General features: G+C 39.3%; 1 protein-coding gene across 2 annotated transcripts in view; it reads left to right on the forward strand.

The window, feature by feature from the left end:
• ARHGAP10 (Rho GTPase activating protein 10) overlaps positions 1-25,632 on the forward strand; it is a 138,788-nt gene that overhangs the window by 20,937 nt on the left and 92,219 nt on the right. For both annotated transcript variants that reach the window (XM_030946925.1, XM_030946926.1), the window contains exons 2-3: positions 20,407-20,502; positions 20,591-20,652. In XM_030946925.1, the coding sequence (XP_030802785.1) occupies positions 20,407-20,502; positions 20,591-20,652 (158 nt within the window). The remainder of the gene's footprint in view (positions 1-20,406; positions 20,503-20,590; positions 20,653-25,632) is intronic.

Below are 25,632 nucleotides of genomic sequence, written 5' to 3' on the forward strand. Positions count from 1 at the left end.
TGATGAAGAATTTGGCAGCTAGAGGATTAAACCATCTAGTTGCTTGTGATCTAGGTCAGATATGAATCTGGTGATCTAGATAATGAACCCCCAACTTGTTGACAATTAGCTTGCAGTGGACCTTCACTGTAAATTACAGCATTTGTCTAACATTATGTACAAGTGTAAAGTTGCGGCATCATCCCTTTTTCTTTGGTTGTAGTATTAAAGAGAACTTAAAAACATTATTGTAAAATACATCTAAGAAAGGAAAATTCTACATGAAGACATTTGGCTTACTCTGAGGTTATGTGTGGGTCATTCAGGTTTTAAAAAGAGTGAAGACTAGTGATGAGAATACTAATTTTTTCTATGTAGTTGAAGCTATGGCTTCTTTACACATGCTGTACAGAGTCATCAAGGTTAAGATTTATAGTGGCTGTCTACTCTTATATTGGAAGATTGATTAAATATCTATTATATTTCCATCTCCAGGTTGCATTGGGATTATGGCAGAGCCTGTAGATTTATTTGCCTGAAAAGATAGATTCATCAGTTCCAAAAGTACTGTTTTTCATTATACAGATGTCTTTTCACAAGGTTTTAATTGTGGATTTATGCATCTTTTTTCCTGAAGAATAACTAATGCTCCCTTTAACATGTAATCAGTGTAAGTTCAGCCCACTGTTTTAAAACCCAAGCATTTAAGATTCATAGATATTCTAGTGATATAGCTGTACCCTGTTTCAATACCAGTGCACCTGTAGCAGAAGTGGTGAGAGGGAGATGTGGTGACCTGAATAGATGAGTGTATTGTTCATTAATAGATTTTATCTTGCTGGTAAGAGGCTGAGGTACCTTCCTGTGGAACAGCTGGGGCACAGCATGAGTCAGTGACTTTATCAAAGTCTATTCATGGGCTGGAGCATGAAACAAAGTCTCTTGAGCCTGGTTCTATTGTTTTGTGTATGAAGCCAGTTTTCCTAATTCAATGTATTTATTTCTACTTTTAAACAGAATTTATGCCAAGTCACTTGAGTACTGGCAGACATACATTACATTTATTTATTTGTTTGTTTGTTTGTTTATTTTCTCAGGGCATTTCATTAGTGTGAAATTATTGCCCCCTCCTCCAGTATTCCTGCCTAACTACAGCTGTTTTGAGCTTGGGATGCTCAAACAGTGGCAAGTATATGGAGCTAGGCAGATAGTTTGCAGCTTGGAGTTTGCAAACATGCAGGTGCCAGTTTGATTTGGGAAGAAGGTATGTTTCCAGTGCTGTGACCAGGCTGATGTGTGCAGAGAACATGGATGTGTGTGGCATTTGCCAGCTGCTGAGCTGCTATAAATTATATCATCAGAGTCACACTTTGTCTTGTCTTGCTCTGGGTTCATGACTTGGCTTCAGCCAGCAGCAGGTCAGACTTGCTTCATGTTTGAATCCACTTTTCCTTGCAATACTGGCCATCAGTTTGTCCTTGTGGTTCTTAAAAGGATGCGTGTGATGTGCTTCCTCCATGTGTTCTGTGTATCCTTGGTGGTCCTTTTCCCATGGCTGCAGGATGTGCACAAGCCCAGTGATGGGTATTTTCATCTTGGTCCCACATTTAGTTGTGAAATGACATTTGCACATGGTGGGGTAGCAGAAATAAAGGTAGTGCTGCCATTGATCAGGGATTTCACTGATGTCTGTTGAACGTGCAATTTGATCAAGTTACCAGCTCACTGGTTCTAATACATGGTCTTTCTTGGAAGATAAATCCTACTGATACTATGTTCCAAAATAGTGTTCTCAGTTGGTGTTTCAAAAAAAAAAAAGTTGTTCTTTTGGGCTTTTAAAAATCTGTTTCCCCCATCATCAGAGTTGCAGGGTTGGAAGTGATGTATACAGAGACTCTGAGATGCCTTAGAAAAGATTGGCTTTAGTTGCTATCAGCTCTTCTGCATGCATTTCTGCTCCTTGGGAAGTGAATTCTGTGTTTCCAATTGGCTTTTTTTTTTTTTTTTTTGTACTAAATGCACTGTTTTGTTTTCCCTGATCTACTTCTGGAAATACTTGGTGAACCAGGGCAGAGTGTTGTCTGTGTGTTGGCCTTTTACCGGCTCAAACACCCAGCAGTCACATGTGTAGGGGTTATCATCCTGGTTTGAACTTTGTTCGGGCTTTCGGATGTGATAAATGCTCCAGGATCAACAGGACAGCAGTTAATGAAACTACAGGTCATCAGTGTTTGTTTCTGAAGTGGAAACTGGCTGTGGGAGGGGACATGTATTTCCTGTTTCTTCATAATGTGGAAGCAAGGGATGTGCCTGGACTTCTGTGTTCTGCTCTTCAGAGCTGCTGTGTTGCTGCAACACTGCTGGGGGCTGCTTTCAGCTGAATGAAGTGGTGGAGGAAGGTGGGGAGGAGCTATGTGATCTTTGATGTTTAGTGATGCAAGTGTAGTTCAAGATGCCGTTCAGTGCAGCGTCATGTAGTAAATTTCTGGATGCCTTGTGTAAGTGGTTCTCAGGTTTGTATCATGGCTAGCTGGCATCTTTCAGTGGCATGAAAATAAGAGGGAAAAATAAAGTTTCATTTCTTTGGGTCACAGGAACTTTGTTGGGCTGTGTGCTTATTATTGGAGTATCCTGGGTGTCTAAAGCATGGCGGGCAGCAGGGGAGGGAGGGGATTCTGCCTCTCTGCTCTGGTGTGATCCCATCTGCAGTGCTGCATCCAGCTCTGGGCTCCCAGCACAGGAAAGTCATGGACCTGTTGGAACAAGTCCAGAGGAGGGGGATGCCAAGATCATCAAAGGGATGGAACATCTCTCTTATGAGAAAAGGCTGAGAGAACTGGGATTATTCAGCCTGGGAGAGTGAAGGCTTCAGGGTGACCTAATTGCAGCCTTCCAGTACCTGAAGGGAGCCTATGAGAAAGATGGAGAGAGAGCATTTACACGGGCATGTAGTGACAGGACAAGGGGGAATGGCTTCAAATGGAGAGACAGTAGGCTTAGATTGTGTTTTAGAAAAGAATTCTTTACTGTGAGGGTGGTGAGGCATTGGAACAGGTTGCCCAGAGAAGTTTTAGATGCCCCATCCCTGTAAATGTTCAGTGCCAGACTGGATGGAGCTCTGAGCAACCTGGTCTGCTGGAAGGTGTTCCTGCTTGTGGAAGGGGTTTTGAACTAGATGATCTTAAGGGCCCATCCAACCTAAATCATTCTATGATTCTGTGAAATATGTGATGGTGACTAAAGTGTGACTTCTTGCAATGCTCTAGAGTACGTGATGCAACAAAGATTACAGAATTGGAAATAGTAATAATCTATTGCTAATTGATTATTTCAACTTGGCCCTAAAGGTCTGATTTGAGCATGTTTATATTATGAATAGACTACACCATGTATCCAGCAGTACATTTTTATAAATCATTAAAATTAGCCATCTACATGTGGAGTCAGACCACTATGCTCTCAATTTGTGCTTGTGTCCTGCCTTCTCTTTTCCTCATTCTCCCCTATTCCCCTGGTATTAAATTGAAATTCCTTCAGGTAGTCTCAAAAGACAGGACCAATTTTCTGTTCAGTGAAAGGCTTTTGTCCTGACTCTCTTTGTTGATAACTAGAAAATGCTTGTGGCCATGTAAGCAAAATTTAAAATATCTGTGTCTTAGCTATGCATCCAACTAACATTTCTGCTGTAGTTGCAAGTATGCTGACATTGGTAGAAAAATTTGGTAAAAAACAAAACAAATACAATGATTTACAGTCTTTTTTTCTCAATAAATCTATTGCTTATGGAGAGTTACAGTTGTAATGCTGGTATGGGAAGTGTTACTACTGACCAGCAAAGATCCTTGGTATCTGCTCTCCAGCAGTCATGTGGATTTTCTGGATTTTCTCATCTGTCTCTCGGTCAACAAAAATAACAAGAAAGGTAAATAAAAGTCAGTGAGTCTCTTGCATTTCTCTTAGTTGGGCATTCCTGCTCTTAAATTAGCATTGCCAAATACCTCTGTCATAAGATAAAGTGGCACTTACAGGTTTGCACATGCTGAGTTGTTTTGTTGGATTTGTGTGTGTGTGGTTTTTAAATTTTTTTCAGATGTTTTATTTTTTTTTCCATGGTGTTTGTACCATATGCAACCACTGAAAACCTCCCCACATTTGTTTTGGCTGGTGTCACCCCTCGAAGTTTCTCATGGACTTTGGTCTTTTGAGTAGAAGAGTTGCAGTTGAACCACATTTAACAGGTTTTGCAGGTTACTAGAGGTCCAGGGGACTGCTTTTGGAGAGTCACAAACATAAATCTCTAAAGCTTTGGCAGCAGCGTGAATTGTGACTGAAAGTGCCAATTCAAAAGTACAGCAGCCTTACTTGTTGAAGCTAATCATCTTTAAAGGCTTAATGTTCTTTGTTACGTAGCTTCTGACTGATCCTGTCTGAGATTTTGTGCCAGTGTGGCCTTCATCTGTTCAGGACAGTAAGAAACAATACTGCCATGATACTGTAATGTTTCTAACATGCAGGTAGTCCCAAATCGTGGTGATAGTAGGAGGAAGTACAAACGTACCGTGACTGTACCTGTGGTCTGGTCTGTGCAGCTGAGCACTGCTGAGCTGCTTCATCTGCTTCTCCCTCCCTCCCCACCTCCCTGCCCAGAGTCTGGAAGGTGCTAATTGATTGCTGGGTCTGTGACTTTGATACCGTTCTGTGCTGCACATACTCAGAAGAGCAGTGAACACAAGAGCAGTCTGGGCCTTGAGCAGCTGCTTTTCACTGAGTTTGTAGTGTGTATAATTGCATCTTCCTGTAAAGCACCTTCCACGCAAAGTGCTGGTTTAAATGGGCAAAGTAGAAAATTACAGCCTGATTTTGACTCATCAATGTAGAGACTAATGCTTAAAAAACCAATTAAGTTTAAAATACTACAGCTAATGTGTTAAAATGGGTTTTCTTTTCACTTGCTTCAGCAATAATTTTATTATAAACTGGGGTATGAGAAGAAATGTTAGTAAATGAAGAAAGAAATGCTTTTGGGAACTTTTAGTGTAGGAATTATCTGTTGGTGCTAATTGGGACTTGAAAATGAGATTACGGAAGAATTTTAAGGCATATGCCTTAGTTGGCCAAGGGATCTTTCACACATCTTGCAGAATTTTGCAACAATCCTAAAGAGCTTTTGCTTGTGAGGAGCAGAAGAAAAAGCATGAAGATTTGAACTGACACTTTGTCTTGAATACTTATTCCGCTTATCCCAACCTAAAAATGTTGTGCTTATATGGTGAGATGGGTGGGAGAGTTGCTAGTGCCAGTCCAGTACGCTGGGTCATTCCCTGTGGTTCTGAGGACCACGTGTGGACGGACCACTTCTGTCTGTGCAGTCTGCCACGGACCAGAATTGTTAGAAACTGTTCTGGTTTACATCACTAGACTCATTCAAAATCTCCTGTGTCCTACAGAAATCAGCAAATGTTTTTTCCAGCTGTCATTGACAAATGCATTCACTGAACACTTCAGGGTTTTCAGTGTTTTGCTGCCTTATTTTCATATGTTGTAGATTGAATGAGGCCAGTTCCTTTGGTGTAGTGAAGTTTTATTGACATTTAAGGTTTGGAGTTTGTTTTGTGGATACTTCATTGATAGTCCTACAATTACAAACACAATGAGATGCAAGACTGGGATTCCTGACTTCTTCCTGCTGGTCTGTGTGGCAGATGAGCTAGGAATTATCCAAAATAGAGTTTGAGCAAATGAAAGTATACTTGATTTGTCTTGTGACAGGCTCTTCTCTTTAATCAGAAAACTACTGACAGCCTTTCAGAAACTTACCATGTGATAACTGCTTCACAATACTCCTCTAACTATGTTTGCTTTTTAAATACTGGTGTGTTGAGTAGCTTTTGAGCATGCTGTTGTTGCAGGATTGAATTTGACATGTCAGAGCATCTGTCACTGCTCTGGAACCACAATGTATAGCTGTTATTCCAGGTGCTTGGAAGTTTTCTCATAAAGGTAGTGCTCCAGATACACGAAGTAAGTTGTTCCCAAAGCTAAAAAGATCTTCTCCATGGATTCTTCTAGTTATCCATATGAAACCACCAGTGAGAAGCAGTAGCAAAATTTCAGGAACAGGCTTTGCCAGTTAAAGAGCCTGCCATGAGTTGTAGCTGGATCCAAGGGTACTGTGATCATTCATGGTGGCTCTTCAGGGGAAAGAAGAGACTTTTCAAGTATGCCATTAGATGGTTATCTGTCATTAAGGAGCCAGGTGTGAAATGTTTGCTCTCCTAGTGGTTTTTGTTTGTTTGTTTGCTTTCCTTTTGGGCTTTGTTTTTGATGTAGAAAGCGTGGCTGAATGTCCAACTAGAATAACTGTGCTGCTGTACATCAGCGTGTGTGTTTCTCCTGTGTGTATTTAAAACCAAGGTGTTTAGATTACAGTGGCACTTGGAAAGGCAGGGGGGGATTAAATTCCTGTAGCTGAGCAAGACTGAGCATGGTTGTGGTGAGACCAGAGACCAAAACCTCAGGGGACACTTTTATGTCTGGTGTTGCTGTTGCTGTTTCCCTAGCTATGGACGAATTTGTTCAAGTAGTTCTTGTAATGCTTTCTCTTGGTTTTTAATCTTTCAGAGGGAGGAAAGGAGGAGAATACAATTATTTCAGTTCTCTAGAACAAGATGCTTTTGACAGTATGTCTCTTTTAATACTATTTTAGGTGCTTAAGTGGGGGTAAATACTAAATTGTAGGTAAAACCCGGGCTGTCCTGTGACTGCCTTAGCTGAGTAATCACTGCGCTGGCGGTCAGTCTGTCTTTCCCTCTCCTGCTTTCAGCTTACGACTTTGAATTTATGGAAAGCCTGTGTCTCTTTCATGTTAGCCTGAGCTGGAGGTTTTCTTTTTCCCTTGAGTGTGGGAAGAAACAGACTGCTGAAGGAGCCAGATGGAAAGGTGTAATTTTGGGAAATATGTATGTTACATTGTCTAACAACTCTGCCACTCCCATATCTGTTGAAAGTGGAGCTCCATTTTATTACTTAGGTTACTTTCAGGGTGTTCTTTGCCGCTTGAGTGACTCTTATAGTTAATTTGTATGTTTTGATAAGTATTTGTTAAAGGTTTCTGTTTTGCACCTGGAATAAATGTAATGTAAAACTTGTAAGAAGGCAAGGGGTATTGCATTAGGGAAGACATGGCTTTGTTTTCTTAAAGGAAAGGGTCAAAGAGAAGGGAGAGGACTAAAAAAAGAAATCCTCCCTTCCGCCCTTACCAATCATCAAGATCAGGTTCTTTTTAATTTTTATAAGTAACTCTGTGCAATATTGCCCAGCCTTCCTAAAGTACTTTTGCATTTTTTCAGGAATAGATGAATAAATACCCTTCTTTTCTTCTGTGACCATTCCTGTCACCTGTTAGAGTGACAGGAATTCTAGGAAACTAGGAATTACTCTGGACCCTTTCTCCTTTAAAAAAAGGAGAAAGGGTCCAGAATAATTCCTAGTTTATTTCAAACAAACAAAGTGCTTGTTTTTCTAGAGGCCTGTGATGTCCAGAAGAAAGATTTTTAAAAACTAAACTTAAATGCATATTTTTCCTTAACAGCCTGTGATTTTTTTTCCCTCAGAGATCAGGAGTTTCCGTGTAGCAGTCTTGTCATCTACTGTTTCAAAAGACACAGGCTTGGTCACTTGAGACTGAGTCCTTTCTTTTGCTCCAAACCAGAGATCAGAGAGTATTTAAGCACCACCTTTTTAGTGCAATCCACAGAAACCTCTTTAAGTCTGGTTAGTATTTTAAGGACAGTTTACAAAAGAGCCCTTTTCACTGGAATGCCAGCCAAGCAAATTGCTTTCTTGTTGATTTGTACTCTAAATGTATAAACTTAACCACATGGCAGTTGGATAAGTTGGATGATAATTTTAACTGCTAATATTTTCAAGTTTTTCTTTTTTTTTGGTAATGTGTGTTGAGGCAGAGGGTGGGACAAACAGAGGACAACTACTCAATCTTCCCTATCAATTTGGTAAAATCTGGACTTAGTCAAGCAATTATACCCTGCAGTTGTCATGATAATTCGCATGTGATGCCTCGTTCAAATTTTTGTTTCGTTTGGTGTTTGTATTAGTTAAATACTTTGATTTCTTCCATCATCTCAATTGTTTTCTTCTTGCTTCCAAGCTTGATCTGTGAATTAATAATCAGATATGAAAGGCATGTGCATTTCAAGTTCTGTGAGCAGACAGGACAGTTTGTACCAGTGAGTGCTGAAGCTGAGCTATAGAGCCAGGGCAGCTGGAGTGCAGGAGGCAGTGGGGTTTGTCCTTGCAGGACAGTTCAGAGTAGGTAGGTGTACACGTACCTTCCCTGGTTTGTACAGATGCAGTGTCTCACAGCTGAAAGCTGGAGCTTTTCCTTCAGATTGTTGTGTAATTTATTGTCCTGTCTTTGTATATATAATTTGTTATATTTATCATTCCCCAAATGCAGAATCTGGGACTCTTCTGTGAATATAGGACCTTTAACAGTGTGCCCAGGTGGCCAAGAAGGCCAATGGCAGCCTGACCTGGATCAGCAGTAATGTGGCCAGCAGGACCTGGGCAGGGATTGTCCCCCTGTTCTGGGCGCTGGTGAGGCTGCACCTCAAATCCTGTGTTCACTTTGGGGCCCCTCCTGACAAGAAGGACATTGAGGGGCTGGAGTATGTCCAGAGAAGGGCAAGAGAAAAGGTCTGAAGCAGAACTTTTATGAGGAGGAGCTGGGGTTTTTTAGACTGGACAAAAGGAGGCACAGGGGAGAGCTTGTCCCGTGTGATAACTCCCTCAAAGGAGGCTGTAGCCAGGTAGGGATTGGTCTCTTCACCCAAGGAACAGACAACAGGGCAAGAGGAAGCTGCCTCAGGTTGAACCAGGGGAAGGCTAGGTTGGATATTAGGAAAAAAATCTTCACTGAAAGAGTTGGAAGAGGCTGCCCAGGGAAGTGGTGGTGTCACCATTCCTGGCAGTATTTAAAAGTTGTGTAGATTTGGCACTCAGGAACATGTTGAGTGGTGGACTTGGAACTGTTAGGTTTTGGGTGGACTCAATCTTTTCCAACTGAAATGATTCTGTGACTCTATAGCATTGATTGTCATGGTCCAAGCAGCTTCTCATTCCAGCTGTTAGCCTGGCAAAATGTTTTGGGGTTTTTTTTCCTTCGTTTTGTCATGTTGTAGAGAGGGAACCCACGTCTGTGGTGGTGAAATAGCAGGCCAGAGGACTTACAAACTGAATCTGGACTTGAGCTGACAGAGCCATGAGAAAACTGACAGCTCTTAGTTGAGAACAGTCCTGCAGCAGTGAAAAACAACTTGTTTTCCTTGAGAAAGAATTCTAGGACTGTGAGAAACACTAGCCACCTGTATAAACTGTTTTTATACTGTTAGGTAGAAAAATGAAAACATTATGTCACAAACAACTCATTCTGCATGTACACACTGGGGGATTGAGTGACCAATCAATACAGGGTAACAACTTGTTACTGACCAGTTTGGGACAGACAGGGGATGTTCTTTAAAAACTCTGTACAAAGAGACACAGGAATAAACTGGGATCTTCTGGTTTGGTCCATAAAAAAAGTGTGTCCTGCATCTTTCTTTTAACAAGCATCCCAGGGCCACATGTCTAAATTAAGTTAACAACATTTGTTGGCAGCCATGGGTTGCTTTAGTCTCTGCTCTGGTTTTGTCTGCTTCTCACTTATGATGTGCAGTTAAAACTTCAAGTGTGTTCAAGTGTGTCTGGGCTACAAGGGCTGGGTTGTGGATCCTTTAGCTGATAATAAGCAGGAACAGTATTTGAATATGAACTGTTGCTTAGAGGATGCAGGGAAGAGAGACGAAGGAAAAATAAATTCTTTCTGTTTTATAAACAAGTTATCTCAAGCTTAATAATGCCTCAACTCCAGAAATGGCAATGGAAGCACTTTAGAAAACATCTTTCAATTTGGAAATGCTGGCTCGCTCCTTTTCTCTCAGCTTCCACCAATGAAACTCAAACATGACTGAACCAAGTCCTGAACTTCTGTATTCCTACTCTGTTATAGGAAGTCTTCCTCATATCATCAGAGTGGGGAGAATAGTCACTTCCACTGCAGGAGATAGACACTAGAGTTTCTAAGGGAGGTTGTGAATTCTTTCATAGTATTGCTTGTCTTGGGTAAGAAACTGCTTTATCTGCTCTCATGAGAATGTCTTATGGCAAAATGGACAATACCTAGTAAAGCAGCTGGAACAATTAAGTGATGAAAAAATCAAAAAGTTACTTAGGCTTGGGCTTTCACTCAGAAATTTTGCATGTTCTGCTTATTTAGAAACAAAACCAGCTTGACTTTTCCCCAAAACCGTAATAGTATATTTGAGCTAATTCTTGTGTCAAAGCATGGAGCATATAAATAATATAAAAAAAGATTCTCACTGTGTTATATACTGTAAGTGTTCTTTTTGTTTGAAAACAGAATGAAATATGGAATTGCATTAGAAGATGGAAACATTTTTTGTTTCCTGCTGTGTAGGATTGCAAGATGTTTCTTTTTCATGCCTTGTGCTTCTCATGAGGATGTGGTGATTGCTCTTGCCTATCCTTAATTGCTTTTGCTCAGTTATTTTGTTTTTTGATAATTTAATGATCTTTGATTCAGAAACCAAGTGCCTCTGATACCTAGGGTTGGAAACTCATTTTTGAGAAATGTACTGAAAACCCAAAGCAGTGAGGCTTTCACATGCTTGTGTGCCAGAAGCTTTAAGGTCAAAAGTTTTTTCCCAGTCAGAGTCAGTGAGTTTTACTGTGTGTCACTTTTGAAATGCACATTATCAGCCTACATTTGATTCATTGGCCTCTTGTAAAATTTCTAATCTGGAAGTGTCAGAAGGATTACAGGATTTCTTTGCACAGAGTCCAACTCTTGCACAACCATCCGGACCAAAGATGAGTGAAGTTTCTCCTTTGGCATGTACCACACTACATTATTGACTATTTAAATCGGTATTTCCTGCTAAGCTCTCTTAGCAGTTATTGGTGGCAGAAGCAATAATTTTATTCTTTGCCCAGACAAATAAATTGCAATAATTGGAGAAGCTGGCAGGTGAAATGAGGCTGGAACATCTGGGCTTTCTCTGGCAATAACTTTTTGAAAAGAGCAACAGTGAGAGCAGGGAAAGGGGAGTATAAAACTCATCCTTTAAAGTAAAGTTTCGTGTATTTTGGTGCTTCCTGCAACTTTTGTTTATTTAAAGGAAACTTGTATTCATAATGAAGATGTTGAAATATTCTGTTGCGTTCATGTGAAGCTTTGGTCTGACTAATTAGAAGCTTCATTTTTAATATGTTTTAGTCAGGAACAGATCATATCAGAGCTGTCAGAAAAGCTTTTTTTTGACACACAACTGTTGTGTCACTTTGGACTTTAAGTCCCTATTTGACAGTTTTGGAAAGGTGTGGAATAAGACTTTTTGGTGTTTTTTTTTTTTTTTTTTTAAATTTACCCGAATTTTAAAAAATCTGTTTAAGTTACCCATTGCTATGCTGTCTACTGCTTTTTCTGGAAACTGTATATGACAGAAGTACAGGCTGTCCTCTGCACCACAGTTGCTGCCAGCTGTTTTCTCTGTCTTGGATTAAACTTGGATTAATTTCACTTCTGTGTTAAGCTGCAGCAAGGTTATTCTTGAACTCTTCCATCTTTGAGGGTCTGTTGTGGCCATTCTGTCCTTCTTGATGCTGAAGATTCATCTTTTAATAAATAGGGAAATAAATAGCCCAAGGATTGGCCACTTGGTCATTATGTGTTGAATTACAGATCTCAGCTGCTCAAATTTATCTGATTTCTCATTGTGCTTTCCTCTCTCCTCTCCCACTTGAATCCTGTTGCACTTGGGAAAATGAAGCTGTGTTGTCTCAAGTCTTGGTGTATTGGAAGAGTTTTGCTTAACACTCATGACTCATGAGCAGAGGAATTGGTGAAAATATAACTTTATTTTTCTGAGCCTTGTATGGGCTTACTGATGAAGTATTTGGTTGGCCTTTCATTTAACACCCTAATTATAGGTGTGCAGTTGTGCTGGATGCATGTTTGGATGTGTTTTCTTGTGGAGAAATCACAATATCATGCAAGTTTGATCTCCTTCTTGGTTTTTCTCTACATATGCAAATATTTAGGTACTAATTCCATACAAGAGACAAAGTTTTGAGGGGGAAAAAATATGTGAATGATATCTTGTCCTGCAAAGGTATTTAATGTTTAATGTTGACATTTCTGCCAAATAAAAGGTCTTGCTGGAAATATTTCTTGCATGTGACCTCTGAGATGATGTCTGCCCAGTGGCAGCAGATGTGGCACATGAAAAATCTGCAAGCTGGTGTGTTTGTTGTGACTTTCCTGTCCCAGGCTGAGCTGGACTTCCCCTCCAGCTTTCCCAACCACATGAAGTTTCAATCACATGTGCTTTCTACAAGAAGAGACTTCAAGTAATGAAGTCAGTCCTGTTTCTTGAAAGGGGGAATCTCCATGCCTTGGTGGTGGGTCAGGACCTCTGCTGGTTTGATGTCACAACTTGACCTGACTGCCATGAGCAAATTTTGCTGACTGAAGAAAGTAGATGTGTCCTGTCAGTTATTTGGGTTTAGAAAAGTGCTTTGAATTCAGTGATTATTTCGCTTAAGATGAGTTGTGTGGGGTTAATGCTTCATTTCCCATTTTCACAGTGTGGATTGGATTATGTGGGGGTGTCTCTGGACCACAAACCTCTTTTATAATTTGCAGACTATAATGGCAAAATTTAACTTCTGACCAACAGTCAATTGCTATTTTTCTTTTGCAATCAAAACAGTGTTTCAGCACAATATATTCTTTTTTATGTAAACATTGTAGCTGTCTGGGAACTCAGTCTGGGAATGAAAGCAATGATCCAGAATTTAAACATTCAGAATGCTGATGTTGGATAAGTATCTGTAGAATAAACATATTTTTTTCCTCTAAGTACTTTATTTCTTTAATGGAGTTTCCCAGTTGAAAATGTTTTCAGTTAACTAGCACAATTTTTCATCCTTAAGTAGTATGGTCTTCTGATTTACTTGCTACTGAACAGCAGTAATGCATGAAGGCCCTCAAATCTGTGGTGTTTGTCAAGAATCTTAATTGAAGAATAAAACATCTGGAAATCTATGATTATTTAGTGATCAGAATTGTTTTATAAATTCTGTCAGTTTTAAATTTCTGTTTCAGAGTTTGTTACTAGTGTTGTAATCTCACATTCTGAATTCATGCATCTTCACATTAATAATAGTAAAATCTTGATCTCTGAAAAGGAATTTTTTCATCTCACATTGTCTAATGCAGTCAATTTTGGAAGGCAATTCCCAGGTCTGGGCTACTTGAAGAGTTGCAGATATTGTAGGAAGTTTTACCAGGGAAACTTTTCATTGTATAAGTATTTGATATTGTGTGTTCCAGCGTTGCTTCTGGATTGATGAAGAGTTTTCTCTTGGGAACAGACTGTAGAACAGTGGTGTCCCTCTTGCTACCATTTGGTGCAGTATGGCAGAGGGAAACCTTTGCAGCAAATCCTGAACTGCTGGTTTTTATCTTCAGGAACTGTGTGAATTTGGTGCAATGCCCTCATAGTTTCATGCATTACAAATTCGTTTTTCCTTATTCTTTGCTTTCTAATTTATTATTTCTTTCATTCTGTTTCATTGTTAGAGGCACAGAGTTTGTAGGGATCAGGAAGATGATTCTGATTCCTTTGAAGACAGATTATCTTTATGGTGCTTCCCAGGAACTTCCCTCAGAGTTGGAAGACTCTTCAGCAGAGAGTTTGGGATACAAGTCTTATGTCAGGGTGATTGCAGGAATATTCCTTCACCGCTGAAGTAGTGAATTTATCTGCAGGAATGGAGCTTTTCTTTTGCTTTCACAATATAATTTATGCTGTTCCTGAAAAGCAGAACTGAAAGATGTAGTCACCATCTGAGCTGGCAGAGGGGTGGGAACACTTTTTCATAAGAGCTTCTTGGAGATGCTTTAGAAAAACCTTAAGAATTGCTGAGATACTAAATGTGCTTTTCTGCCTAATGCCTCTGATGCAAAGAGGAAAATGCCCTTGGCAGGGTGGAGTAGGGCTGCTGGCAGATTTCAGAGATCCCAACCAAAAAGGCAAATAACCAGAGCCCAAGAAGGTGTGGTACAGCCGAGGGACAATGCCAGCAGCACTTGGCACTTTTCCCATACTCTCCTAAGATGCTACTTTATTTCATATGTGGTAATTAACTTGTTAATTACATGTTTCTTGATGTGGGGGATTATGGAGTTTGTACCTTTGTAGTTGCAAGGGTAGAGAGAAAAGAAATGAATCAAATTTGTTTTCACTGATAAAAGCTGTAGAACTAGAGAAAAAAAGGAAGAAAAAGAATTGAAAATTGATAAATAGATTGATACAAATTTATCTTATTGTACGGTGTACTTTCTGTAGGAGAAAACAATGGTTGGAGGTTGTGGCATCTAAACAATTTTGCATATTTATGAAAAAAAATTAGTCTACTCTGCTGGCATCTGAAAGATTTCTTAACTTTCCTGTTCTGATTGTTATGGAGAATAGTGGCATTTAGACCATGGGATTATGCATTTGAAAGAAGGAAAATCATAAAATTCTTGCAAGAGTTGGGTTCTCTCTTTTAAGAAGTGGGGAGGTTAGAATGTGTCTTTCGTGCTACACAATGTGACTTGTTCAGACTAAATAGCCTGGTTTTACTTGTCCCAAAATTACACCACAATTAATGACCCCAGCATGCAGTAAAATTGGTAATAGGGAATGTCCAGCACTGCAGAAGAAACATTTGGGAGCAGTAGGTTCCTAAAAGAGGCACTGTTTGGAAGAATGGTATTCATTACCCCTATATTAGTAGTTCTCTTTTTGTTAGATTGAACACTAAAAATATGTTTCTGGTTTTGGCTTCTGTGTTGTCATTAGTTTGGAGAGCCATGACAAAATCTGGACTTTAGTGTAGTAGAAGAATGACATTGGTTCTTATTTATGTCAAGAAAAAAAGTTCCATTAGTGATTAAGATTGCTCAAATTCTTATTGATCTCAAGTTTTTTCATATAAATTACATTAGAGATGTTTATTTTTCATTTTACTCTTGCAATTTCCTTTTTTCTGTGTAATGCAAAGTGTTTGGTTGCATCTTTTTTTTTTCCCAACTTGCAAAAACTCTTTCCATGTTAAACTTTGAAAGACTTTTTCAAAAACATTGCTGCTGCCATCCCTCTTTTTTTGTTGTATTTTGAAAATTTAAACTCTCACTTATGTGCCTGGAAAAATTTCTGAGGGATTTTCCAAAACAGTAAAACAATTTGTAACTTTGGTACACTTCACGTGGAGTTGCCTCAGACCTGAGCATATGAATGAGGAGGGTGTCAAGTTGTTGACAGCTGGAGAGGAGCCTTTGGGCCAGCATGAGCAGGATGCTACTTGAATTAAACTGAAATGGTGAGAGGTTGAGCTTTTCCTTATTTGTTTTAAAGGTGTGGGATTAACCAAATGCACTGTATTATGCAGGGGAGGCAGGGTGGGAGGGAAGTTGAGCCACTTGACAAGTCAGTAATATATTGCTTTTTAATCCTCACAGCCAAAATTGCTAAGCTTTCAGAAACCTGTGAGCTGCCATGGGTTATGTGACAGGAATAAAATGGGACTCCAGAAACCTCTTAGACTTTGAACTTGATTTCCATTCAGGTTTTGGATGGGAATGAGTAACTTTGTGTTTTAGCTTCATTGTAAATTTTCTTGTATTGATGGCTCTTTCAATATATTTATCAGATAAAAATGAGGAGTAAAAAGTTTATTTGGTTTTAGGGAGTTGGAATGTGTTACTGCTCTTAGGAATTCTGCCTCATGGCCTGCCTCTGCTAAGTTACTAAATTAATCCTGTTTATCCACCTTGCTAAGGTAGTGACTAAATCCTGTTCATGTTCTCGGTGCCATGGATTATATTAGATTCATTTTTCACCTTGTGAAATAGGACACAGAAAAGGAACACAGAGTTGCTTTTAAAGTGTTGAGATGGTGCATTTTTTGTATAAAATGTCATATGAATCCCTGCTGCAACTCTTGAACAAACTATTTTAAGTGCTCTGTTCCTCTGAAGCTGCTTTGTTGGCTCTTGTAGGAGATTGATGCCTGGGAAGAAGAGGGGAGAGGCCAACTCTGGCTCAGCTTGTTCTTGCCTTTTTCATGATGGTGTGTGGCTTGCCTGATCTTGGCCCACTGCAAAGAAAATACCTTGGGAAATCTAATATTAGTCCTTAAAATAGCTTGAGGATGATCTTGGTAGTTAAATCGAAGTGTTTGTTAACCTTCTAACTTTTTAGGGAGGATGTTGTTCAATGAAGCCAGAGCAGTTTTAATCCATGTTAAATAGAGCTGCTGGAAATGTGTCATTCCCAGAGTGTATCTGTTAAGAGTCAGTGGAACTTTAAGTTAGGATTGAGGAATGGTGATGTAATTCCAGTCTTTCTTAAAAGCTTGATGCAGAAATGTATATATTGTTGTAGAAAAATATTAACACTCCTACAACGGGGTGTAGTTCTTCTGCCTTCCAAAAGAGATCCAGAATAGCTTTAGAAAGCAATATTGTCAGACTTCGTGCAAGTCTTCTGATTTGTGTGGCTAGCACTGAGATTAGTACTGATCTTAAAGGGAATCATTGCATTCTGGTGCTGTTAAGTGCAGCTTGGCCACCACCCAGCAACTAATGGTGTCATGTTGGCTCAGCTCGACTCAGATAAGGAACAAAAGTATTTTCTTTCAAATCCTAATGGAAAAAATATCGAGGTTTTTGTGTGGGCTGCTGGCAGCGCATCTGGCACTGGACAAACTCACAGGAGCACTTGTTACCAAGGTGTTTCAGAGCAAAATGAGGAAGCAGGCAGCTGCTCCTCTCTCTTCTGCTGTATTTTTAAACAGTTGCATCCACACATGAAAGAAGTACAGTGTACTGATATGAACAGTGCCAAAGAAAAAATTAAATGCTGAACTGATATGAATAATGCCAAAGAAAAAATTAAAAGTCCTGGTGTCCTTGGGTCCCCTCCCTTCTCTCCTTGGAAATCTGTGGTCAGCCTTTTGGTCAAAATATTTAGCAGTTGCTTAAGTTTCTTTTAGTGCTTTAGAGGGCGAATCTTTGAAATGACTCTGCCTTATGGGTTTGCTGGGATTCCATTGTATTCAGCACTGTTAGTGTTTGGTTGATATTTAAAGCAGTCTTTGGTCTTGAATGCCCTGTTCCTCTCTTTCAATGATAACCACAGCTTGTAACAAGCAACAACCCTATTGCTGCTTCCTCTATCTTTCAGTTTGGTGGTACTTTGTAAAATGTGGAGATTAAAGGAAAAAAAATAGTTACTCTTCAGTAGGCCACAGCATTATTCACATAACCAGCTTAACTGTTCGTGCTGTTTGATACCTAATTGTACTCAAGTGCTATCTTATTATAGTGTTTGTAGCTGGAGTCCATTCGGGTTTACAGTCTGCCATATACCACACACTGGTCCTGCAGGCTCTCATGCTGGTGTGCAACAATGCTGGGATGTATCTGTCAGTGCCAGACAAATAATTTTGCTCCAGTAAAAGTCTTTTGACACATGATGGAAGAAGGCCAAGTTACATTTATGAAATTTCTAATTCAAGCAACAATGCTCAGCATTTAAATTGTAGCATAATAGTCAGACACTATAGTACATACAATGATATCAGCATCTAGCTTGTTTTTATAAATGCTTATAGTTGGGTGAACTTCTGTGTATGTACTGTAGGACGTTTTGAATTTATCAGAGCAGTTTGATGTTGCTTGTCCCACAGTGGAAAGTTTGACTGCAGGTGGTTTCAGGTATCTCACTCTGGTTGTGGTTTGTCAGGTGGCAAGAAAATCCACCACAAAGATATGTTATCTCTTTTTTTGTTGTTGTTTGTTTCCAACCACCATCCTTGTAATTTTTCCCGAGCCTTAGCAAAAAAGAAATCAGTATTCTTGCTCTGACCTTCTGAGAAAGTTTTCCTCCATTGCTACTTGATACTCGATTTTGATTTTGCTCCAGTGACTTCTTTTGTTGAAAGTGCCAAGTTCTTAAAATCCAGAAAAACTCTTCTTGTTTTCTTCCAGGTGTTGATTCAATGGTCAGGTATCTGCAGCTTCTCTTGACCCATCAGGTTGTTTTTCTGTGACCCAAATCCCCAAGTCTCTCCCACTCGCCGATGGTTTCCAAAATTTTCTGTAATGGTTCTTAAACATTCCCTGAGCAGGTTCAGTAATGAGAAATACATGAATGTGGGTTTCTGATCCTGTGAGAGGCTGAGAGTTTTAATTCAGCCCATTCTCAAGCTGATTGCAGATGTTGGACTTTGCACTGAAGGAGTCTGGGTGTGGCCATAAGTTTTGTTTGCTGTCACTGTCACAAGAGAGGTGGCAGTTTGATGGCACTCTAGAAAGACTCACTAATATTGCACCTGTTCAGTCCGTGAAGGGAAATGGGGATGTTGTGTGTGTGTGGTGCTGCATGAGTCTCTTAGCATGTACCTTGCTCAACATGATTTGAATGCTTCACCTCTACAAGTAGGAGAAACATAATAAACAATTCCTTCCTCTAGCGTGGGGCTGACCCTCGTATGACAGGGCTTTGGGAGGGGATTACTGGATTCAAGAAAATTTAATAAGTTTGGGAGAGTGAGTGTTGTTGGAACCATTCTCCCATAAATAAATTCTTTTCAGCCTTGTGCTGTGACCTGGCTCACAAATAAGTGTAACATTAGATGGTTAAGAACCTTGTTATTTTCCATATTTAAGCCTTTCACAGCCAACAGAACTTGTTTCTTTCACTTTTTGCTTTATGAACAGCTGTTCAGCCCACGAGACATTTGAATTAAAACACCCGTGTTTCCTTTCACATGGGAGTTAGGTTACTGCTTCCTTCAACCTTCTTATCCTTGTTATTTCAACCCTGTGCAGCATCCTGCTACATCATGTGTTGGAGGGTACATCACAGGTTTAGGATGGAACTGCTCTGTTACACAATGTGCAAAGAGAGGGCTAATGAGAGATGGGTGAAAAGAAAGGAAAGGGAACAAAAAGCTTTTTTTTTTCATTTTAGGCTGTTTTGCTGTTTTTAGAGTATTTGACTTACATTTTAAGTGGTTGAACTGAACTTCCAGTATGAGGGGTTGTACTATGACATGTGATAAAATACATGATGTGTCGGATGCAGGACTGGTAATAAAATTAGGTGATTTTTTTGTTTGTTGTTGGTAAAAAAAAGTAAACCAAAAGAAAAAAAGAACCCAAACCACATTACCTCCCTCCTAAAACTAGAACAAAAAAGACCAAGCTGGTAATCTTTTAGTGCCTGTTAATATTAAAGAGCAAAATGCTTAGCTTGCCTGTTAAAAGAGTTCTTCTTAACCCTTCAGAACTGCATGTGATAAGAAAAAGATTATAGATTAACTAAGTACTTTAAGTTGTCCTTAACTCTGGCTGACAACAAAAATGTGAGTAAAACCTTCACTATTGGGTAGAGGTGTACCAGGACATGCATCCTTTTTTTTTTTCCTACTGAACAATTGAATCCTTCCAGAACTTGTGACGTTCCCAACCTGCACGTCAGCACAACAGAAAAGTGTGTCCACACTGTTTATTTACAGCTTTATGAATTTCAGGGAGGGTTTATCATGATGATATTGTAACTGAATATGGAGTCTGATTACTTCCTGAGAAGTGCAAGAGTGCAGCCTCTGACCTCAAATTGTCAAACGTTAATGGGTTAAATTTGGGTGGCTGGAAATGTTTTATAGCTGTTACAAAACAGTTATTATATAAAATTAATTTTAACGCTGTGCAATTAACTTAGCTTTTGGCAGAGTTTAACTCCATGAAATTCTAGTTCAAGTGCAACAATTCTATTGTATTTGGTTTATGTATATTTATGTATAAAGGTTTCACTAGCAGAGTTATCTATATATAGTATCTAGAAAATTCCAAGATGTGTATTTGTGTTGATGAATATATGAGTGAATTTAGGTTAGCAGAGCAAGACAACTGGTGCATCTTACAGTGTTGTGCCCTTAACTTCTGTAATTACAGATTTGTTTTCATGTGCCCTAAATTGAAGTGAACTCTGAGGATAGATGTAACACTATACACATGATCACATGTGCTTTCTACTGTATAGATTTGCATAAAGAAATCTGTGTGACAAATTACTTATCAGAAGAGGCAACACTGGATGTCCTGTAATGTCTTTAGGCAGACCTGTGTTAAGAGTTTCTTGTAAAAGTTGGTTATTCTAGGCATAGAAAGATCTTCTGGCCTACATAAAATGACTGCTTACCCTTCAACCTGTGCTCTTTTTCTTGCAGACCTTTCAGCAGCCCAGAGAAAATTTGCCCATTCTCTGAGAGACTTTAAATTTGAATTCATTGGTGATGCAGAGACTGATGATGAAAGATACATAGGTAGGTAAGAAGTGACCTGAGTGGCTATAGTTTGTCAATGCCATCCTGCAACATGATTAAACTTTCTTTGTATTATTTTATATTACAGATGCATCACTTCACGAGTTTTCAAACTTTTTAAAAAATCTTGAAGAACAAAGAGAAATTTTGGTGAGTTGCAATAAATGATTCAAAAAGCTGTGCACATAGCAAAGAGATCAACATTAGGTGAAATTGCTTTTCTTGCTTTGTTAACCACCAAGGTGTTGATATCACTTCCTTAACAGTGGGAGCTCTCATTGTGCAGCCTCTGGTTCTGTAGTCTAGAGTACAGACAACACCTTGTTCTCATTGAAGAAGAAATCTGTACGGTGGGGATGGATAAATATGAGTTGTTTTAAAATAGTCATTCCCAGGTTAATTATGGCTGGGGTGGCTGGGAAGACCCCCATAAGTCTGTTCACCATTTCCAGTAAAAAGCAAAATGAAAGAGTTAATGCTGCAGCAGGGGACTCAAGTTTTGGCAATTGGCCAACTTTGGATCCAGAATCTCTGTAGCTCTGACTTCAGTGCTTATGTGGATCTGGGATGCAATCTGTTGTATTTATGAAGTAGCAGACTTAGAAACCTTTACCTTGTATTTGAGCTTCAGTGAGAGGTTGGAGCTGCAGACAGTTGCTCTGTTCTGTTGCCTGTGATTGCTTGGGGTGTAATTAGTGAAATATGGCTCATGTTGGCTGCACACAGAGCAGGGGCTGAGAGCTCTGCCAAACACCTTGCTTACCTGGGTTTCCTGACTTCTCAGAAGATGGGGGTTTCCTTTTGGATGGTTTCTTTTTGCTTCTTCTCAGCAGCTGCATGCCCAACTTTTGTTTCAGGGCAGCGATTCATAGAGCAGCTACTGTGTACCCAGTTTTCTTCTGAGTCAGGCCAGACTCTCCATCTGGGACATGTGCTTAGATCTGACATGATAGCAATTGCATTTCTTGGTATTTGACATATGATTATATCTTTGCCTTCCTGGAAATCAGTGATCCCTTGGCATCACTGAGAGGAAGCTGAGACTAATCTGCTGTCTTCCCTGTTCCCTTCTGCCAGAAGCTGTGCCTGCAGTACAGGGATATGTAGAAAAGTGATAAAAGAACTTGTGAAAAATTCTTTTTTCCATGTTTCTCTTTCAGTCCTGATCCCAGTAATAGTCATGGTTCCTTGTAGGTGTTGTGTTCTGTTCTGGTATGCTGCTCTGATCTGGAACCACATTAAGGTCTGAATTAAGGGTCAGTGTTGTTCTTCACACTTTCCTAAAAACTGTCTTTGCGTAGGAGAGAGATTTTTCAGTGTTTTGAGCTGTTTTGCCAAATTGTAGAGATTGGCTCAAGTATGTTTCAATAGTTCTTTTGCTTTTCATAATTCTACAGTATAGTCTTTGCTCTTTTTCCTGCCATCCATAACTGTATTTTATTTTAATGAATTGCACAAATCTAATTAATGAAAATCTTTATGAAATTTTATAATGAAAAATACTTAATGAGCTTCCACATTATTTTGATGTCAGGCTTTTGAGGGATGACGTAACAATTCCATGGCACATTTCAGTGACTGTATCAACAGCTCTTCAGCAGGGATAGATTACCACCACAGCAGGCTGTGCAGAATCCAGTGCTATCTGTCTGGATTGTAAAACACTTCCATTGTTCAAACTGAATGCCATGAAACTGTATTAACTTACTTTTTTGGTATGGTGCCCATGCTTACACAGAAGGTGCTATCATACTGAAAGCTAACTTGTGTCAGTTTCTGGATAGGAAAAGGATGAAATGCAGTTTTTGTTAGAGCTGTGACTGATGAAAAACAGGGAGTATAAATTGTAATGAGGAAAATATTTATTACCAAATGGAAACAGAATATATTCTCTAAGTTACCAGATGCGTGGCCTTTTTATTTCATCTGTAGTCTAGCAAATGTTATGTATCATTTCTGTAGTGAGCTTATGTAACAATGGCCATAAGTCTCTGAGAAAATGATTGTGTGGTGACTGGAAAAGATAATTTCCAGCATCTGCTCCTCTGACTATTTTTTTTTGACTTCTCAGTGGATGTTTTAACAGTGGCATGAGCTCTAGAGATACTCCCGTGGAGAATATTAGGACATGTTGCATTCACAGATGTTTGGAATGAGGTCAGGGATCCAAAGACTTTCCATTAAGACGCAAAGTATATAGCAGCAATTTTTTTCAAAAACACTCAGTTTTTGTTAAGAATGCTCATTATTGAGTATTTCCTCTCTTACTATTTTGAAGATATCCAGAGGATTTTGGACTGCTGTCTTCAGTGGCAGTACATAGATGAATAGATAGGCAAATTTCAGGCCCATAAAGTTATATTAAAGAAATCAATGAATAATTACAGGACAAAAGGCATTTCAGACACTGCTGTGCATTTTGGTTTTTTAGATACTTGAGAAAAGGGTTATTCTTTTCAGAACTGCATTGTAAATGAAACAAATCTGCACTTGAAATACATTCTAGACTCAAAGTAAATGCTCATCATCTCCTTTTCTCATGGTTGTCTGAAATTGTAGTGAATCCAGAGTCCATAAAACTTGCTGTCAGTGTTTACAATGAATGATGGCCAGAAAGGTAAATTATCTGGTGTATATTTATTTGGTGGATATAATTTCATTCAGATGGAATCTTGCACTTCATGGTTTTACCATTTCTCCCATCTCCTTCAAAGGTTGCTGAAGTTATATCCCAGGTATCAAAGGATTTAGTTGCATATGAAAAGAGAAGTTGGCAATAATCCAAAGATTTCCCTGAAATTATTACGGAGTGGTCAATAAAAAACCAAATTACATCTTTCCGTAGCACTGTAGCTTGGTGATGCTCCCCAGGGCAGAAATAGATCACTTTGTCCCTGAGAATATTCTGGAAATTATTTTTAGATGTTGAGGATGAATGGAGTTGTAGGACTTAGATTCTGCTCCTTTGACACTGCAGAAGAGCTGTGGAAGTTCAGGGATGACAGGGAACTTGGCAAGGTGGTAGGAAAAGGTGGGATGAGCGAGGCCCAGCATGGTGATGCTCAGATGCTCTGTCTCAGTACCCAGCTGTTCCCCTGGTTGCTGGGGAGAGCACCAAACCCTCCCTCCCAGCCCAATTTTCCTGGCAGCAGAAAGGAGCTTTGATTCTTGTGAGGGACTGAGAACAGCAGGCTTCACTGTCTGCCCCCATTTGAGCTGTGGTGGTGAGCAGAGAAGTGTTACCTGGTTTGCCTTTGGCTCTTGGTCCTTTCCTTCCCACCTCCCTTTCTCCATCTCAGGCTACTCCTAAACAACCAGCTTGCCCCTAATTAGTTTTCCCTGTTGATTCCAGTCTTGCTAAGTCCAGTCAACCAAATTTGATAGCTCTTGTATCGTTCCCTCAGTTATCTTGGCAGTGCTTGGCACTCCTGCTGTGGTCAGCTTGGTGTGCTGGCTTTGAGTGCTTTCCCTCCTTGGAGTTTATCTGCTTCTGGAGTTCGCATGATTCTTGTCAAGGAGCTGGTCTAACCTGTTCTTAAAAGAGTTCCAGGAAATGGATTTCTCTTTATTCTGATATTTAGTCTTCATTTCTTTCACCTCATGTTCACACTGAGTCTCCTTTACTATGAGTTAAGCTGGGAAATTTTTGAGAAGTTTTCTGCAGTAGTCATGGAATAAAACTGATCACTTCTCCTTCACAGTAGTATTTTTATGGTTACCCTTTCTAAGTGGTGTTTTGCACCTGTATTTTTCCTTGTTCAATTTAATTACACTGTGTTTAGACCTTCTATTTTTTATGTTAGAATTACTGCTTTCTCCTTCTCTTCTTGCTTTTAAGTTGCCGCTATATTTGCTCTTCTGCCATCCTCTGGGACCTTGCTTGCCTCTCCCTTCAGTTTGCTTTGCTGACTTCCTAAACTGTTCTGAAGCAAAGCCCTTCTGACTTGAATGCAGTTAATACTTCTGTTGTGTAATGTAGGAATACATCTAATGGCTCTTAAGGAGTGCTTCCTCCCCTTAAGACCTGTTTTCCCCCCTTTGTTAGATAGTTTGCTGTAATTTAACTGAGGGTTTTTTCCTTTCTGGAGATAATTAACATCTGTTGTCTTATACACCATCATTGATTTGCACTCAGTTCAATAATGGTTTTATAGCTTCCTCCCTCTGTCTTTTCAGAAACATATGACGAACCTCTTTTCCTCAGAGTTTTTTTTTTTTGCTGTTGCCAAATAAAATGTTTTTTACCTTTTTTCTTTTTTCACCCCTACACTTGTCTATTTTCTTTTCACTCCATTACATTTCTCTTTGTATAGGATTTCTGATACAATTATATTCACCTTATATTCCCTGTGGTTTCCCAAGGCAATATAAACAAGCTGTTTTACTTTGATACATTCTCTTCTGTTTCCTGCTACGTTTTTCACACACTTCTATCCCTTCAGATGTCCTAATAAGAAAGGTACTATGCAGCTGTATTTTAAAGTCTTTTTCCTCCTTTTTATTTTTTTAGCAAAAAAGGCTTGTTGTTTTGCCGTGGGTATCTTTGCAATTTTGGCCTCTGAAAAAATTCTTTTGCATTCTTTGTCAGTTTTGCCAGCTTGGCAGAATCAAATCCAGATTAGCATCTCTGAAAAGCAGAGTTATTCCTGGCATATATCAGGAGCACAAGACATGGTTTCTCTACGGATTTTTAAAGAAATATCCCTGTGGAGTCACTCTTTTAGTCTTTCTGTTATTTCTTAAAAAAAAAAAAGGCGGAGAGGGTTTCTCAGTTGTGCTTTCACAAGTTAAAAGATGTTAACATTCCAAGGTATACACTCAAAAGTTTAAAGATATACTTTAAATAATCTCTACACATATGTACATTTACTTATTTATTCTTACTTAAACTGCCTCTTATGATAAGATATGGAAGTGCATGAGTATTTATTTCACAGGTGAAGTACTCACTTAACACACAGTGTTCCTGAATAGCTAACTCTGTTACCTTTTGTCCAGTGACTTTTGTATCTGGATCTGGTTCAGCAGCTGACTCTGCTGTGAAGATGGTGGTATTAATTTTTCTAATCTTTTCTTTGGCACTCTTTGTGCGGTATTTAAGGGTTTGTAAATCTTAATCTCTCTTGACAG

This window comes from Camarhynchus parvulus, chromosome 4 (genome assembly GCF_901933205.1).
Source record: "Camarhynchus parvulus chromosome 4, STF_HiC, whole genome shotgun sequence".
NCBI classification, from domain to species: domain Eukaryota; kingdom Metazoa; phylum Chordata; class Aves; order Passeriformes; family Thraupidae; genus Camarhynchus; species Camarhynchus parvulus.